The following is a 19,752-nucleotide window of genomic DNA, read 5'->3' as shown; positions in this document are numbered from 1 at the left end:
GGTTAGTCTGTTGTTTTAAATGTTGTCTTTCTTTTGTGTTTATAGTAATGAGTGTATATTATAATTTGATTTTGTTAAGATTGATAGTGAGAACACTTTTCTGTTCTCAGCTTTGTTTGAGTATCAACTCTGTGGAAATATGAAGAAGTGTTTTATCCATTTTAACATGTCTTGTCATCACACTAATTTTGTTTCTACATATATTTCAGGGAGAAGTTCATTGCCTGCCATAGTTGTTCAGATGTTTTCCCCAAGTTTTTATTGTTCCTTTTCCTAACATGGGATTTTCAAAGTCAAAATGCAGTTTTTGTGAAGTCAAGTATTTTTTTTCATGTTTCCTAATATTATTGCTCCTCTTGTTACTGGGGAAGACTTTGCTTAGCCGTGTGCACAGGGGCTCACTGCTATATCTTCTTACAGATGTTTGAGAGGACTAGAAAAATCATCGGCAGAGATTTAAACATCTTATCAGGAGCGAATCATTCAGATTAATTTTCTAGTTGTTTTAGAGCAATGTGAGAGCTGGCTGAGAACACAGAAGACAATTTATCCTGACTAGTACTTCCCCTCCCTTTATGCTGTATAACTCTTGTGTCATGGAATCAAATCTTATGTCATTCTGAGTAGGGTTCTGTGATGAGGCTTTGTCTCTGAAGGTATTTAAGTACTTTGAATATGAAGCACAAAAAGGAAATTGAGAAATCTGATTTTGATTCAGATTTCCAATTTTCAACACTTCTGATTTTACCTACGACTGAGCAATTTTCATCAAATTATGTAAATTCTTAGTTTTAGCTTCAAAATAAGGGTATAAAACTTTTGTGGGATGCTCAGAAGAGACTCAAAAAGATAACAACAATTCACTTTTTTTCTTGTCTGAAACTTCCCATGCTTCATCTCCCCAACTGTGCCTGTTCTCCTGGAGGAAAACACATTACATTCTGCATGCCTCTGTCCTCCCAGCTCAGTGTTTCTTTCTGCGTTCCACCATGGCTGTATGAATGATAGTTCGTTTTCTCTGTTGGATTGTTTAATGAAGTCAAGCCAATACTCATCTATTCCAATTTACTTAGCCACAGCAGTGTGGGATGTTGTGGAGTTCAGAGTGGGGCAGGGGATGTCAAAGAGGATGGTAGTGTTATGATTAGAACCTTCCCATAACATTTTTAGAAAGAACAAGTTTACCCTTGACATGGAAAAAGAAGTCATTATCCAGATAAAGGAATTGCAGAAGGTGCTTTTGGAGTAGACAGAGTAGTGCCACAGTTTATGGTCCCAGCGCATCAGAGACATCAAGAGTGGCCATTTTGAAAAACAAAACAAAACAAAACAAAAAATCTATAGGATTGAGTACTGAGTTACGTTTGGCACAGGAGGGGACCTGAAGCTGAAACTGGAAGCTGGAATTGATCAGGTGCTGTGTTTTGCTTGTTTTGTTGTTGCTGCTGTTGTTTATTTAGGTTTGGTTTGGTTTGGTGGGTTTGTTGTTTGCTGTTTTTGTTTTGAACTCTGAGTAGCAGCTGCAACTTCAGTACTTCCTAAACTTTTCATGGACTTGAGTGAAGGTTAATATGGATTGGATAGAATTAGCCTTCTATGCATATTATTTCTTACTGCATTTATACTCAAGTGATTTTAGCACAGGGCAGTAGAAAACTGAGTGTGCGCCAACTCTCTTTAAATCCGCGCAGAGAAATCCTCGGTTCTTTACAAGCTGGAAGTCACATTTCAGCATTAATTGCCAGCTGCCACTGGCAAGAGCAGCATATTCCCGAATAGGCCCCTCTCTACCAGCTCTAGAGATAAGAACTACAATTGGCTGTCAAGATGCATCCTTCCTGCATCTTTTCCTCTCCGCCCCACTGTTTCCATAATGGGGCAGCTGGAACAATGCTTACGAGCATGTGACTTCTGGAACTACCGTAAGATCTGTGAGGGGCTACCAGCGAAACGCCCATTCATTCACTTATAACCTCAGAAAAGTTAGAACCCTTTTTTACAAGCTCCTCTTCAGTTAGTTCAGACCCATCCCATTTCCAAGCACTTACAGGGATCCCAAGTGTCTGCCTGCCACTGTGAATGGAGCAACCTCTTGTTTAAAAGTCTCAAACCAGACCACTTTGTACTGCACTGCTCACTTTCCCATTGCCTGCGCAGTTCTTACACAAATGCTGCTGCTTCCAAGGCTGTCCTGGAACTATCTTCAAACTCTGCATTCCTATAACATCAAACACTGGAAACAGGGTCTCACTTTCTTGTAGTTTCCGTTCCCCATCTTAGCTCTCCCTGGGACTTGTTTCCTTGCCGTGCAATGTCTTCACAGGTATTCTTCACTTGGCTAATTATGACAAACTTTTGAAACTGACCTTGTAGAGCTAGAGCTTTTTGTTGTTGTTTTTTAAAGAGTCCCTTTTATAGCCAGATCACGCCCAATTTTCCTGGCAGGATTATAGTAGTACTCCTACTATGTCCAACTTGTGATAGCTTTAATAATGTAAAATCTGTCCATTTAATGCACAATGCAATGTTTTCACTAGCTTCCTTGGTACGGGCAACCAAGGATGAATTAAGAGTCACTGAGCTGGATGTATATTTGGGCAGCTAAGAGGAAGAATGTGGGATGATAAGGTTTATGAATATAAATGATCATGGTAAATGACTGTACTAAGTAGCACCTGAATTGATAAATAGAAAGATGGATGGAGGAATAATAAAAGACATAAAAGCAATCATTACAAGGTATTTCCCCATATACAGAAATAAATGAAATGCATAATTAATGAATTTCTTGTCAGTTCCTTGGATTAGACTAAGATCATCACGTACTCAGCCCTGATCAAGTGGATTAAAGGGAGTGCAGCCGCAGGAGAAGGAGGTACATGGCCTCTCCTGGGCACAGTCTGAGGCCTGCAATCCCCCTTCAGGGAACTGGTGGCACATGAGATTAGCAAACAGAAACTGAGTTCTTTTTGCCTTCGTAGAAGCAATTGAGATAATTAATTGAGTTACAAAAAGCCGATTTTGCTAAAACTAAAACAAAATTACAGTGGTAATTTCCAAATAATTGTCTCATAGGCAAAAATTAATACTTTTTAAAAAATTCTATAGAGACAAAATTATGTATATCAGAATTTTACCTTTCTTTTTTCTTTCAGTATTTTCTTTTTCACATTTAAGCCCAAGGACCAATCTTTCATGCAGCTAAATATTTAATACTCTCTTATTAAGAAGGAAATTTCATAAGGGATTAAGTTAATTATCTTCCTGTGTTTCTACAACTGGAAAAAATCTGCTATTGAAGACTTTTACTAGAAGCTTTCTGAGGGATTGTGAGCATAGCATTTCCTAGCATAATAGAAGTCCTGGGATTGACACCAAGTTTGGGTAAAGAATCTGTATCTTTCTTGTTTTCTGTGACAGTTTCACGAACTCCTTCAAGTGAAGTCTGGCTTGTATTCAAGTATCTTCAGTTGGCCCAGGAGGGACAGAGTGAAGGTCACATGCCCTAGCACTGGCTTGGGATTCAGAGAAGCAGCATCGGCATCCTACTAGCATAAAACCAATTCAAGTTTACTGCCTTTGCACAGGTGTGTGTTAGCTGGGGCAAGGCTTCCAGATGAGGTGCATGGGTACCAGCTGCCACATACTAGTGGGATCCTGGGTCTGTGAACTGTCAGGACTTATCAAGGCTTTCTTTCCTCCTTTCCTAAGTACTAACAACAATATGTGTCACATTTGGGGATGGCCGAAGTAGTCAGCCCCTCGACGCAGCCCACGGTTTGGCATATATGCACTATTTTACAAATCCCTTGGGTGATTTATTTCATGTTAGAGAAGAAAAGCCAAAGCCTTGAAAAATAAGGACCTTTTCTGAATTCTTAAGGGAAGTAGATGGGAGGGGGTAGGGGCATGTCAAGACTTTTATACTAGGTTCCGTTGTTCTTTCCATAGCTCTAATAATGAACATTTAATTAAGTCTAAGCCATTAAGTGTGAGTCAATGTTTCAACCAAGGTTGTGGTTGTTCTTTGTAGATTTCTGCTTAGGCTCCAATTATATTTTATCTTTTGTTGCAGCTTTAGTCATTAACCCAATTAGCTCAAGTAAGACTCACTTAAGCTATAAAAATAAAATTTGTATTATCGGACCTCAGAAAATATTCAAACACCTCTTCAGTCCAGTACTACACTTGGAAAGGTACTTTTTCTAGGGCAGAAGGAGACTCTTTCTCTTTGTGTGCCACAGTGAAAGTCATAAAACCCCAAGCAGAACTTGACAGCAGTCTTTTTTACAGCAGCTGCCCCACCCACCCAGGAGCTGCCCTCCTACCACAGCACAGAAGCTTAGGGGACAGAATCTGCTTGGTTTGCATATTTACTGCCCACAGGAAATTATTGGTTTATGTATTTAGAATCGACCTGAAGTGGTTGGAGTGATGCTTTCCGTTGTCTCAGTAGGTTTTCCCATTTCTGTGAAGTTCTGTAAACACCGTCACAACCAAGGCATTAGTGCATCTGCTGTGCGATTTTCTTAATCCTGAGAGTTTCACAACTAAGCTTAATCAACACATAAAGTTTCCATATGAGTTCGTATTTACCTTTAACTGAATATAACAAATAATATCCAATAAACACATATCTGTGAATCACCCTGAATGTTTTTTTTATTTAAATTGGCCCAGCTTATCACTTTTCAGTGGATGTATTTACTGGCAAGTGAGTTTAAAAACAAATTTAAGGCTGATAATATGATGCCCCAACACTAGACAAAGTAGACTGATAAGAAAGATATCAACTCACTTATAAGAGATTATCCATGTTATCGTTATTATTTTTATCATATACTAAGAACCATGTATTCTGATCACTTTTAGAATACTGATTCTAATCTACAGTAAGATATTCTAAGTCACATTTTAATGTTAAAGGGATGTATTTGGACAGTCATTATTGGAATATTGATTCTTCCAATCCCTTAGCTTGGGATGTCTTTCCATCTTTGGTCTTTTATTCAATTTCTTCATTGGGTGACTTAACATTTATGTGGTAGAGGTTTTCATTCCATCAGTGAGGTTTACTTCCACTTTATTTATTCAATACCTATTGTGGACTGGAGAGATGGCTCACAGGCTAGAGATGGGTCAGTGGTTCAGAGCACTGCCTGTTCTTTCAAAGGTCCTGAGTTCAATTTCCAGCAACCACATTGTTGCCCACAGCCATCTGTAATGAGATCTGGTGCCCTCTTGAGGAAGAGACCTGGTCAGTCATCCTCATCAACTTAGACCATGAAACCCAATATGGACAAGTTCAACAGAATCACCATATATAGGCTGTCTATTGCCAGAGCATAAATTTCATTTTTTTTTCATTTTATTGTGACTGGGATTGTTTCCCTGATTTCTTCTTCAGTCTGCCATTGTATGTAGGAAGTCTACTGATTTTTAGAGGTTAACTTTGCATCTTGTTACCTTGTAGAAATATAACTATGTAAGTTTTTTTTTTTAATGGGACAAGCAGTGATTTAATTAGTACAGTTTCTATGTGCTTATTTCAGGTTTAAGCTAGCTGGGTGGCTGGGAACCTACGAACAGGCCTTCCTCCAACATCAGGGTACTTGTAGCCTCATAAAAAGAATTAAGCAAAGTTCCTTCTGTCTCTATTTAGTGGGATAATTTGAGGAACGTTGGCATTAATTTTTTTTTATTTTTTTAATTTTTTTTATTGAAAAAAAATTCCGCCTCCTCCCAGCCTCCCACTCCTCTCCCCCTCCCCCACTCCTCTCCCCCTCCCCCCACTCCTCTCCCCCTCCCTCTTCAGTCTGAAGAGCAATCAGGGTTCCCTGGCCGGAGAGATGGCTCAGTGGATAAGAGCATTGCCTGCTCTTTCAAAGGTCCTGAGTTCAATTCCCGGAAACCACATGGTGGCTTACAACCATCTGTAATAAGGTCTGGTGCCCATTTCTGGCCTGCAGACATACACACAGACAGAACACTGTATACATAATATTTTTAGCCGGCTCTGGTGGCGCAGGCCGGTAGGATTTGCTGAAGGAGGCAGAGGCAGGTGGATCTGGAGTTCAAGGCCAGCCTGGACTACTATGTAAGTTTTTAATGGAGTCCTTGGGGTTTCTTATATAAATAAGGTGATTCACATATCACCTGAAAACAGGGATGCCTTTATTGATTTCCTAACCTTTTTTAAATTAAAATAATTAATTAATTATTAATTAATTTCCTAAACTTTTTATGTCCTTCTCTTGTCCTATTACTCTATGCCCTCAGATACAGTGTTGAATAGAGAGAGTAGATACCATCGCCTTGTTCTTGCTCTTGATAGGGATCTGAGTTTGTCTCCATTTAGCATGGTATTGGAGATAAGCATGCCATATGTGCCTTTATTAGCTTGAGGAATGGTTTTCCTGCCCCTGATGAGATGATCCTGTGGTACCTGTTTTTGAGTCTGTGCTATGCCAAGGATAGCATACTGATCTACATTCATTGAACCTTCCCTGTGCTTCTGGGGTCAAACCAGCTCGGGTGTGGTAACGGTCTTTCTGAAAATAGCTTGATTCAGTTTTCTAGTATGATTTATTTATTTATTTATTTATTTATTTATTTTTTATGTATACAATAGTCTATCTGTATGTATGTCTGCAGGCCAGAAGAGGGCACCAGACCTCATTACAGATGGTTGTGAGCCACCATGTGGTTGCTGGGAATTGAACTCAGAACCTTTGGAAGAGCAGGCAACGCTCTTAACCACTGAGCCATCTCTCCAGCCCCTCTAGTATGATTTTGAGAACATTTGTCTCTCTGTTTATCAGGGAGATCCATCTGAAATTTTCATTTTATTTTCTTTGTCTTAATCCAGATAAGACTTCATAAAAAGAGTTTGGGCATCTTGTTCTTTTCTACTTTGTAGATTAATCTGAGTAGTTTAAGTGTCAATTTTTCCTTGACGTTATGATGAAATTCTGTGATGACTATCTGGTCCTGGCTTCATTTTGACTGGGAAACTTAACTTTTTGCTTGTTCCGGATATATTTGTATCATATTGACACTATTTTGGTTTGTTATGTGCATCTCATAACTTGTACGTTCCTCTTAAGTTTTCCAATTTTATGGGATACAGATTTTTCTAAAGATGTATTTATTATTTTCTGAATTTTGTTGATACCTGTTATAATATTTGCCTTTTTACTTCTAATTTTATTATTTTATGTCTTCTCTCTCATGGATAACTTGCTTCTGCCTTTTTCAGTATTGCCTATTGCTTGTCTTTTCAAAGAACCAACTCTTCATTATACTGGTTCACTGTATTTTTGTTTGTTTTTATTCATTAATTTGACCCCCAATTTTCATCGTTTCTTCCCATGTATTATTTATGGTTTGGTTTTCTCTTTGCTTTAAAAGCCTGCAAGTGCATCTGCGTTATTAACCTAAGAACTCTCAAATTTTTAATAGATTCCAAGAGACTGACATTCATTTTTTTAGATATTTATGTGAGGGATCAGTGAACAGACAATGCTAGCTATTTTGCTCACCACTGTAAAGCACCTAAAGAAATAAGCTTGAAGAGAGGAAAGGTTTATCTGACTCCCAGTTTGACAATGGACTCCAGTATGGTGGGGCAAGTGTAGCATCAAGAGAGTCAGGTTGCTGCTAACGCTCTGTCTGTAAGCAGGAGGCAGAGGAACTAATGTTCACTCCTCACACCCTAATTTATCTTTTCCATGCGATCTGGGACCCCAGCCCATGGAATTGCACTGCCAGCATTAATATCTTTTCAGGAAATACATCCCCCGACACACACACAAACACCTCCAGAGGTGTGTTTCCTAAGTGATTCTGATTCCTATCAATACTGTCACTCATTGTCTTCATAGTGTGGCGACCATACCTTCAAGCAGCTGTGATAGACAACATCCAATATCTAGCATTACTTATGCTCATACTCTAAATGACAGGAGGAGAAGAATATGATATTGAGAATTCCTCATGGGAAATGAAGTCATAGGTCTCTTCAAACAACTGGCATTTGAGAAAATGACTTAACACTCTGAGAACTGAGAAGTGAGGAATTTGCAATATGAGCTTTACAATCTTAATTTTCTAAAACTGAAATCTAGTTATTTCTTTTACCTACTATCAATAATTGACACCATTTTGTTGTTTTCTTTTGTTTAGTTTTCACAGATAGCCCTATGAGGCAAAAAAAAAAAAACACTATAGCAGTCCTCCAAGCTCTAGATGCCCTTATATTTAACTATTTCATACTATTGAATTTCATTCACCAATTAGTGTTTAATGCATGTAAAATCAGAGGTTCTTGAGAAATTTATGTTATATACAACTACACCAAAGGTGGACTTGTCATGACAGAAAAACCTGTACTACCCACCTCTGCATCCTCAAACTCTAGGGCTCCCATCCCACAGTATAGCTTCTGTAAGCAAATCAACCACATTTTGCTTCTATTGGTTTCACTTTGAGATAGCCATGAAGGAATTCAAACCAAAGCGAACTCTGTGGTTTGTTATTGTTGTGAGTTTTTTTTCTCTACTAACAACCATAAAATGAATTTTCAAGGAAAATGTATAACAAGAAGAGTAGGAATCTGACTCACTGGTGTGTGGACAGGGGCATTGGTATATGTTGTTGCTCTCAGAAAATTAATTTGCTAAGTAGGAATTTTGAAAGAGTGTTTAGGAAATGCATCCAGAAGAGCTGCAGCTCTGTGCAGGACTCAAACAATAAACTAAACCCATTCTCCTGATGGCAGAAAAATATGAACAAATAGAGATGATATTGACATTCAGCAAATGATTCTCATATAAGAAATAAAGTACCTTTTAAAAATAACCCAGTTGTGTAAATGTACCACATTGTCCTTATCCGTTCTTCAAAAGAGAAAAAAATAATGACAGCTTGAATTCTGCAGGAAAATGGATGGAGATAGAAAACATCATTTTGAGTGAGGTAACCCAGACCCAGAAAAACAATTATCACATATATTCACTCATAAGTGGATTTTAAACCTAAAGCAAAGAAAACCAGCCTACAAATCACAATCCCAAAGAACTTAGACAACAATGAGGACCCTAAGAGAGACTTACATAGATCTAATCTACATGGGTAGTAGAAAGACAAGATCTCCTGAGTAAACTGGGAGCATGGGGATCTTGGAGGAGAGTTGAAGTTGAGGGGAGAGGTAGGGAGGGAAGCAGAGAAAATGTAGAGCTGAATAAAAATCAATAAAAAATAAAAAAGAGGTAAGAGGATGCTTTGTCTAATTTTTGATTAAAGAAAAAAACTTTTGAAAAATAACCCAATTGACTTAGTCCTGAAATCAATAAAACATTGTAGGTTGTATCTCCTATGCTACTATGCTAGTCATTAATGTGCACAAGCCATCAATCCTTGTAACCATTACCCCGGACAGAGCCATTGTCTAATAACTACCAGAGAAAGGAGATCTGCTTTTTCAGGACATTTATGTATAAGTACATATTGACTGCTCGTCAGTCTTGTGATTCAGTAGCGAAGAAGGTTTAACTGAGTTGTGAGGTGAGAGACATGTTATGTAGCCCAGCATGTGACTTGGTTTCATGTTTGCTCACCTGCTCTCCATTAATGAAATGTTTACTAAACATGCCCTGGGTACACAGCAGTATTCTGAAAATTATTGGCTCAGTGATCAAAAAAACAAATGCAAGACCCAGTTGTCAATAATACTCCTTTAGAGACAGAGTCAGGAAAAAAAATCTACCAAATCTAGAAACGGATAAATGACGATTGCAGACAATGGGGCAGCATTAAACCAGTCTGTATTGTGGTAGCCATGGAAATTGTTCAAATGGTGGAGCACTTTCATATTTGTTGGTGAATAATCATCAATTTACTTATTTCCACTCATCCCCTGGAACACTTTATATCTTCTTGTCTTTTGGTTGTCACTTGCCAATATATGGCAATCTCTTTCATCCCATTGGCTTGGTTGCAGTGCCTTGATAACTTGGAAGTATCTATTTGGAGCAGCTAGGTGACATTCACTTGTCCTCTATCCCGAGCCTGGATGGAGTGCTGCTTACTCCTCCATGGAATTTTTTTTTAATTTATTTATTTATTAAGGATTTCTGCCTCCTCCCCGCCACCGCTTCCCATTTCCCCCCTCCCCTGATCAAGTCCCCCTCCCTCATCTGCTCGAAGAGCAATCAGGGTTCCCTGACCTGTGGGAAGTCCAAGGACCGCCCACCTCTATCCAGGTCTAGTAAGGTGAGCATCCAAACTGCCTAGGCTCCCCCAAAGCCAGTACGTGCAGTAGGATCAAAAACCACTGCCATGGTTCTTGAGTTCTCAGTATTCCTCATTGTCCGCTATGTTCAGCTAGTCCGGTTTTATCCCAGGCTTTTTCAGACCCAGGCCAGCTGGCCTTAGTGGGTTCCCGATAGTACATCCCCATTGTCTCAGTGTGTGGGTGCACCCCTCGCAGTCCTGAGTTCCTTGCTCGTGCTCTCTCTCCTTCTGCTCCTGTTTTGGACCTTGAGATTTCTGTCCGGTGCTCCAATGTGGGTCTCTGTCTTTGTCTCCTTTCATCGCCTGATGAAGGTTAATATTCAGGAGGATGCCTTTGTTTGTCTTTGTTTGTTTGTCTTTGGATTCACCTTCTTATTTAGCTTCTCTAGGAACATGAATTATAAGCTCAATGTCGAGTAGGTAGTATTATCAGAAGGCTGCCATGTAAATATTTCTTATATATTACATGAAAGTACTGAAATTTTCCCATTAAACTTCCCCTCTGCCTTTGGGTACACATATAAGCTATGATGTTATTTGGCAATAGTTTAGAGTTTGATTCGCAATGATAGTAAGACCCACTGCTTGTGCTGTCTGTCATGTGGCTCCCTTGGTCCAATGCCATGAGAGACTGCAAATAGGAGTTGCCAGCATCATGCTAATCTTTCTCAGGCTCAAAATGTGAGCTCTAAACTCTCCAAATTGAATTGGGCTCTTTGTCTTTCTCCTGGATGAATCTATGGGATTCAGCAAGTGTGTGGCAAGCCAGCTTCTGAGTGAGCATTCACCAGGAAGCTAATTAGAAACTGTCTTGACTGTTAAAAAGCCCTGTCTGTTAGAAAACCCTTAGACCTTTCATGCACCCAGGACAATGTTATATATATTTTTAGATCATGTCTGCTCTTTAGCAAATCATTTTATATTTTTAATATTATAATAGTATGAAAAATAGTAAGAAAAATATAAAACATTGCCTTGAAGAATATTATAATAATACTAAGATTATATTTGTAGAGGATATCTATGAGGATTACCTTTTTAAAAGTATCTTTAAATTTCTAAGTGTGTGTGTGTGTGTGTGTGTGTGTGTGTGTGTGTGCTTGTGTTCGTGTGTGTAGGTTTGAGTAGAGACCCCCAGTCCAGAAGATGCTGTGAGATCTACTGTCAGTGGCGTTTTAGTTGCTTGTATGCCATTTAATGTGAGTGTTAAAAACCAAGTTGAGGCGTCTACAAGAGCAGTGTTTGCTCTTAAACACTGCACCATCTCTCCAGCTCCAGAGCTACTTTTTTTCATCTGTGAATGAAGGAGATACAGAAACCAACCAGTCATGGATGAATGCAAGGTGTTTCGCATGATTTGACACAGGACAGATTCACATGCCCTTTTTGATGTACCCTCAAGGTACATAAATGTTTGCCTCATTCAATGAACTATAAGGTAGGCTAAAAGATTAAGAATGCACCTAAGTTCAAACATTCTTTTCTTTCTAGCATAGCAAAGCACTGCAATTACACTAGTAAAGACTCAGTTCTGGTGCTCCAATTGATCACGAGCCTAATTATATTGTCTCAATATGTAAATGATAAACTGATAGCTCCGGGGATGAGTGCAGAAATATTGAGGAAGTGCTTAAACGTTGTTACATAAATATGAGCCTTTGCATCACAGCGCTTGAGACTCTGCTCAGAAAATGGTCCTCAGGTAGAAGACAGGTGCACTTTGAGGGTGTTCCATGTTTCTAGTATCAATAGCTGATCACACACAGCTGATTCACAGCTCTTTGTGGGAGAACGACTATTCTAGTACTGCTTACTCTGCAAAAGAATAAGATCTGAACAGTTTTTCAGTAACATAAATGAACAATGTATACTTTGAGTATAAGGTTTTTAATTTAAGGAAACTGTTTTATTCCTGTTAAATTATAAGAGCCAATTAAAGGCTTTGTTTGAATACAATGGTTTCTAAGTCTCTGGTGAACCCACGCTTAATTAGGTATTAGTTTCTGTTTTGCTTTCTTCCATGAGAATAATAGTCTCATTCTGTTACCTTTTGTTCAAGAAATAGTGAATATTTAAGCTTTTTAAACTTAAACATAAATACTGCACTACAGAGAGGAAAAATATACGTTATCTTTATTTTGTAGAGGGAAGAAGAGAGAGAGAAAAAAAGAAAGAAAGAGCGAAGGAGAGAGCGAGAGAGTAGACCTTTATTGTAGTAATGACCAGCACCTACATATGAGTACTTATCTACCAACAGTTCTTCAGCAGTACATACCCACCAGCACATGCTCATCAGGACCTACGCACTCACAAGAAACTATCTGCAAATACTTATCCACTATTACCTGTTCACCAGCATCTATTCTTCAGTTTGCAACACCTCTGCCATGTCATCTGTAACTATCTACTATTACTTATGCATGAGCACCTGTCCACCAACGCCTATCTATTCATGCCTGTCTAGCTGGAACTATGCCGGAGTATTTATCTACGTATATCTGTTCACCAGTATTAATTGTTGAAACAAGGGCGGCGGGCTGCGTCCCCGGCACCCGGCTGCCCCCACTGCTAGCTTTACCCGAAATAATTACACGGAAACTGTATTCTTTTAAACACCGCTTGGCCCATTATATCTAGCCTTTTCTTGGCTAACTCTCGCACCTGGACTAGCCCATTTTTAATAATGTATGTAGCCCACGAGCTGGCTTACCAGGAATGATCTTAACCTGCATCTGCCTGGAGTGGGAGAACCATGGCGACTCCCTGACTCAGCTTCTTTCTGCCAGCATTCTGTTCTGTTTACTCAACCCACCTAAGGGTGGGCCTATCAAATGGGCCTAGCAGTTTCTTTATTGCTTAATCAATGAAATCAACAGATTGATATATGACACTCCCACATCAATTAATCCATCAGCACCTATTATCATCATCTGCCTACTGATTACGTATATCCTTCAACATCTACTTGTCCATACCTATTTACCACTCTCCCATGTGTCTACCCAACAGATCTATTGACTTCTACTCACACACCAGGACATATCCTACCTCTTAACTAAATATTTTAGCACAATCACAATAGTTGGTCAGAGGGCTGAGGTTGAGTGATTCTTTTATTTAAGAAATCACATCCCAAAGTAATTATGATGACTCTATACTGTAATACCAACATTTAGGAAGCAGAGACAAGAAGGTTGTCATAGATTTGTGGCTATCCTGGACTACATAATGAGTTTTGAGGCAGTCTGAATATAGACTGAGATCTTCTCTGTTAGAACAAAATAGGTAATTTATTATATCCTCATAATTAGAATTGAGCTTTTATATCTCATAAGAAATAAATCACTATAAAGCAGACTTTGTTCCTGAGGTCTGGGAGTTCATAAGTTTCAGGACCTTAAAGATATTTTACTCAAGTAAAGTAGCTGATCACATGCTAGTCACTTTTGCATGAGAAAAAGAGATTAAACTTACAAAAATGTGAAGTCAAAAATTGGACATGTAAACATACTTCTTGAAGGAGAGTCTTCTAGGATTTTATAAACTGATCTGTTAAATTTCCTTTAATAGCTCTTAAACCCAGTGCAATGCTGAGGTATCTCTGTGTGATTTGAGAACTCATTTTGGTTTCATACATGTAGTGGCTAAATCTCTCAGACATGTTCCTAAGTTATTAATGTTGAAAAGTGCAGACAGTGCATCGAATAATCCAATCACCTCAGTTAAGAGTGACAATAAAATGTCCTTCTGTTAGAGCAGGGTTAAACAGAAGAATGGCATTTGTGATTTTGTCCGCTGTATAACTGTCGGGTAAATGTGACTTAGAGATACAGGTAATGAAGCAATGCAATGTGGTGCTGTGTGTCCATAGAATGATCAACAAATGCTAGTTTAAGACTAATGAGCAAGGGATGTGTTCTTATATGCTAATGGATGAAGATAATTTGCATGAAACACAATAGTGTGTTTTCATCAATCCATTCGGTTTCTAGTTAGCAATTAATAGTATCTCTTGGGGCTGGAGCAATAGTTCAGCAACTAAAAGCTCTTGTTCCTTTTCCAAAGGCACAGACTCAGTGTCTGAATCTGGTCCCGTCTAGATTTGTTGGCTCAAAGCTGCCTGCAGTTTCAGTTCCAGGGTATCTGCTACCCTCTTCTGGTTTCTCTGGGCATCTACTCACTCATGCTGAACAAACCCAAGCTGGCACATGCACATACACATAAATGAACAGCCAAAAATTTATTTAAAATGTCTTAAAACTATATCTCTCATGGGCTTATAATTCTCCCTCTGGGAAAAGAAAAGCGTTATCATACAATATTCTCCCAGTCATCTATTCTTTCTTGAAACATTTTAAATTACATAGCATATCAGTAAATTTTGAGCATGTACCATTGAATATATGCACTCTATTTAGTCAGGAATTCTAAGCGTGAAAAATCTCCAGTGATTATGAGTATAACTGTATGTCCAGGATGTACATAATTCAAATTCTAAATCTGCTTGTATTCAAACTCTACAACAGTGTGATGTTAAGCAACATATTCATTAATCTCTCAGCTTTCCTCATTTTTAAGAGAGAACTAAGATTATATTGTGTTCTTCTGTGAGTTAATTTATGTGATACTATCAAATATGAAGGACTAAGGTTCAGAGAAAAGTGGTGTTAGCTTATAAATCAGATTATAAAATTAATGCCATTAGCTTCATTTTAGAGAAACCACACACACACAACAAAATACATACACACGTGCACAAACACACCCAAAACATATACACATATACAGACACACACACACAAAACACATGCACATTTACAGAGACACACACACAAAACACAAACACATACATGCATATGTACACACTCATGATGTTCAAACTCACAATATATATTCTAGATTTTATCTTTAGTTTAAGATTAAATACAGACTTAGATTTCATTTTCTTGGCTTCAAAAAAAAAAACCAACAAAAAGATTTCCTGTGTAGAATTATAACATTTATTAAAAGTTTACCCTAGGATCTATGACTTGGTTACCTCTCAATGTTTTGTGTCTCTTTCATTAATGAGGATCTTGGAACCAGAAACTGGCTACCAGAATTACTGAAACAAATTTCACAGCGCAGACCAGACGAAAGGATGGAAGTGATATCCCCTTTATCAGTGGTGCCTCTTTCTGATTTGCCCCCCCCCCATTCTGACCTTTATGTACTACACACGCTAGACATAACACCACACAGGTTACTCTAAACCTAACATGCCTAATGTATGTTTAGGACTTTAAAGTCTTCAATGTTAAAATTATATTCCCTGCAAAGAGAGTAAATCACAAAATACATAAATCATTTTGTATTGTGCACACTTCAGAGCAGCCTTTTAGAGAAGACAGAACCAAGACTACTGTTACCTGGAGGACAGAATAGCAGTAATCCTACCAACAAGATTTTCAGAAATGTAGATTTATGTATTAAGGTGTGATGGATTAATCCCTCACAGACTTAGTCATGTGCAAATGCTTTATAGAACAGTTCCATGAACGTTCAGATAAGATGTGTCCATTTGTGCACAGCTGAACCTTAATAATCTCAGCAGGAAAAATCACAGCTTATGCATGGGACACCAAATTGCTGTTCTCCTTTATTGTGTAGTGATGTGAAGGTGAATTCTTAAAACAAAACTAACTGAAAAGAAGAAGAAGAAGAAGAAGAAGAAGAAGAAGAAAAAGAAACAAAAAGGAAGAAGAAAAGAAGTACAACAATGAGAATTCTAGGGTAAAGGTCTTGTTCTCAGGGATACTGTCAGCTGGAAATTCAGCGTTCTTGGGGGATTGGAAGGGATGGTTTTAGAAAGTGAATTAAGAAATGATACCAACTTCAGCTCCCAAACTGTTGCTTCCTTCTCTTTCTTTATTTGAGCTCATACAGGAAAAAAAAAGTGTCTTCACATTCTGTGTAATTCTTTTTTCTCACTTCTCCAGCTCCCCCCTTGCCCCCATCTCATCTTCACAATTACTTCTATTCTCTCTCTCTCTCTCTCTCTCTCTCTCTCTCTCTCTCTCTCTCACACACACACACACACACACACACACACACACACACTCCAGTTAGTTTTGCCCTTATTTGCAAGTATTTAGAGCTGACCACATAGGATTAGAGCCTCATCCAGGAAATGAGATCTTTCTCCAACCATCAGTTTTGCAGTTCCTAGAGAAGTGTGCCCTTGAGAAAATGGATGGTTTGGTTATGCTGCTGTCTAAGTGACTCTCTCAGGCACACTGAGATGTCTTCTCTCTATCAGTTGTTGCTAACACTCAACTCTGGTTTAGCTATTTAAATTTTATAAGGCATCTTTGATTGTGCATGATTTTTTCTTCTGTTTTTCTTCTCTCTTCTTTGTTTCAGACTTGTAAAGAATTAATCGTGTCCTAAGTATTAGCAAATGACTGTATGACAATGAAAATTCCTCAGTTCAACACTGGGTTTTCTGAAATGGTGTCATATTTTAATTTATAGTGCATTATATTTTCTCAAGTAAACTTTATAAAGTTAACTTTATTAACTAGTGTATTCTCTGGATCAGCGCCCTAACTATCATGTCTTCTTGTGTGGTAGCTATTGTCGGAACTTTCTTGTATATAGTATAGACACAGTGTGTGAATTGACTTAACAACTGCTCTTTTAAAAACCAGGACAACATATCAGTATTCTCTTTGTGAGCTTCCCACTTATGAAGCTTGCTCATACTCAGAAAGATCTCAGGAATGGTTAAAAAAAGAAAAAGAAAAAAGAAAAGAAAAAAAGAAAACTTTAAGGTGGCTAATAGTAATAGTTTCTGAACCATATGCTCTATTTTATTGGAATTCATTTTCCTTGTCCAGAAATAAGCATACTAGAATATATTGACTCCTCCTTCACGATGTATAAATGGAGGTCAACAAAGTATCAGTAAGTTACTTTGTGTTGCTTTTATTTCTTCCATTATTTTACAGATACTTTTATTGTATATAGAAAAAAAACTTGAACTTATAGGGATTAAATACATTGCTCAATGAACTAAAACTAATCATCAGATTCTTTTCCCCTTCTCCACTGATCAAGCATTTGCCTTCCTCCATCTCAGATTGTTGTCCCTGTGTCGTGAGGATGACAAGGCTGGACAATGATCTACAAATGCTGCCATTTCCTCTCAGGTGGAGAAAAAGGGAGGTCTGCATAGAGTGGACATAATAACACCCGTTCAGATGACTGGAGGGCATTGCATTCAAGTGCAGTCCTGCAAACCTGCAAGTGGCGCGTTCCTGTTTCCTACTGCTCTAAAAGTACATAACTGTGTGACAGATACAGATAAAGCACTACTACGTCTGTCCCTCCTACTCGTCTCTTGACTGATTGTGTTTTATGTAAACAGGTTTAGTTTTTATTTTTTGCATTGGAAGTCTTATGCTTCCAGTTCATGATTTGCCTCTTTTATAGCCAGGTTTCTGCCCATCAGAAGATTCGTCTTGATGATTCTCGTTTATAACAATAGGCTGTACCGAGACACCACCTACACCCTAAGGTAGAAAGTACCAGCCATTCACGGATAGATTACAAGCACCTGTAGTTTGGAAGGAGGCCAGCGATGTTGGTTGGGTACATGTGTAGCTATATTTCCACTGGCCTGTTTTTGCTCAGTTTTTATCTCAGTTTGGATTCTCCATGAGGGCATAACGAGAGGCGCTCCACCCCAATGCTTATTTTACCCTGTCTCTCTCAAGTGCTTTTCTGTATTTCAATGACCACGGAAGGAGTTAGAACTGCAAGATCTCATCAGAATCAAGAATATAAACACTCTAGGCCACTTCTGACGCCGCGCTCGGCGTGAGGTTCCGGGGCGCGCCGCTGGGTCGCGGCGGCGGCGGCAGCCTGGGCTTTGGGCGGGATGGAGGAGGCCGCGATCGGGGATGCCGAACTCAACTGGTCCCGCCTTAAGGCGTCGGCCAAGGCCCTGGAGTCGGAGCTGGAGGCGCGCGCGGAGGAGCGGCGCGGCTCGCGGGAGGCGCTGCTGCGGCTGCTGCTGCCTTACACCCGGCTGACGTCGCTGCCGCGGGCGCTGGGCGGCGGCTTCCCGCACCTCCAGCTCCTGGACGTGAGCGGCCACGCGCTCAGGGCGCTGGGGCCCGAGTTGCTGACGTTGAGCGGCCTGCGGGCGCTGGGCGGCGGCTTCCCGCACCTCCAGCTCCTGGACGTGAGCGGCCACGCGCTCAGGGCGCTGGGGCCCGAGTTGCTGACGTTGAGCGGCCTGCGCACGCTGCTGGCCAGGAACAACCGGCTCGGCGGCCCAGGCTCGCTGCCCAAGGGCCTGGCCCGCTTGCCGCTCTGCCGCAGCCTCCAGGTTCTCAACCTCAGCGGCAACTGCTTCCAGGAGGTGCCCCCCTCGCTGCTGGAGCTGCGGGCGCTGCAGACCCTCAGCCTGGGCGGCAACCAGCTGCAGAGCATCCCTGCCGAGATCGAGAACTTGCAGAGTTTAGAATGCTTATACCTTGGAGGAAACTTCATTAAAGAAATCCCACCAGAATTAGCACATCTTCCTTCTCTGAATTACTTGGTGTTATGTGACAACAAAATCCAGAGTGTGCCTCCTCAGCTCTCACAGTTGCATTCCCTTCGTTCCCTGAGTCTTCACAATAACTTACTGACATATCTGCCTCGTGAGATCCTCAACCTTATTCATCTGGAAGAGTTGAGTTTGCGAGGAAATCCATTGGTTGTCCGTTTTGTTAGGGATTTAACATATGACCCTCCAACTCTTCTGGAATTAGCTGCAAGGACCATTAAGATCCGAAGTGTTTCTTACACTCCCTATGATCTTCCTGGGAATCTCCTTAGATACTTGGGTTCAGCCAGCAATTGCCCAAACCCAAAATGTGGCGGAGTCTATTTTGACTGCTGTGTCAGACAAATTAAGTTTGTGGACTTCTGTGGGAAGTACCGCCTCCCCCTGATGCACTATTTGTGTTCTCCAGAATGCTCTTCCCCCTGCAGCTCTGCCTCGCACAGCTCCACGTCCCAGAGTGAGTCTGACTCAGAAGATGAGGCCAGTGTTGCCGCGCACAGGATGCAGAAGGTCCTTCTTGGTTGACCAGCAGTGGGTGTTGACAATGCTAAAACACTAAGCAAAGATGATTCAAAAGGAAAATGAAGCTTGAAGTTGATTGGAAGCCTTAGTGTTTTCATCTTGACTGTCCATGTAAGAGTTGCAGTGATCTATCTGTTTAGAAAGAGTCCAGTTCCGTGCTTAGGTCCTTTGAGTGTAATTTATTCTGCATGGCAGTTCAGAATTCATCAGCTGGTTGGTCACAATTTTTACTAAGTCTTTGCTCAAACACTAGAAGAATGGTACACTCTGAGGAGCAGTCACAATCAGCCTGGAGTGGTGTTACCTGGGGCCATTGGGTTGACTAAGATGTCAGTCATCAC

At 39.9% G+C, this 19,752-nt stretch overlaps 1 protein-coding gene across 1 annotated transcript; it reads left to right on the top strand.

Annotated features, from left to right (window-relative positions):
* Window positions 1-18,214: 18,214 nt before the first annotated feature.
* LOC121459691 (leucine-rich repeat-containing protein 58-like) lies at window positions 18,215-19,414 on the top strand. The gene is made up of 2 exons (XM_041669661.1): window positions 18,215-18,465; window positions 18,541-19,414. Exons 1-2 carry the CDS (start codon window positions 18,215-18,217, stop codon window positions 19,412-19,414), a joined length of 1,125 nt encoding a protein of 374 aa, XP_041525595.1.
* The last annotated feature ends 338 nt before the right edge of the window (window positions 19,415-19,752 follow it).

The sequence above is a fragment of the Microtus oregoni genome, unplaced genomic scaffold (genome assembly GCF_018167655.1).
Source record: "Microtus oregoni isolate MIOR12 unplaced genomic scaffold, Mior012 000019F_ref0000042, whole genome shotgun sequence".
Classification (NCBI taxonomy): domain Eukaryota; kingdom Metazoa; phylum Chordata; class Mammalia; order Rodentia; family Cricetidae; genus Microtus; species Microtus oregoni.
The sequence above is the reverse complement of the archived record's forward strand: the minus strand, read 5'-3'. Positions and strand labels throughout refer to the sequence as shown.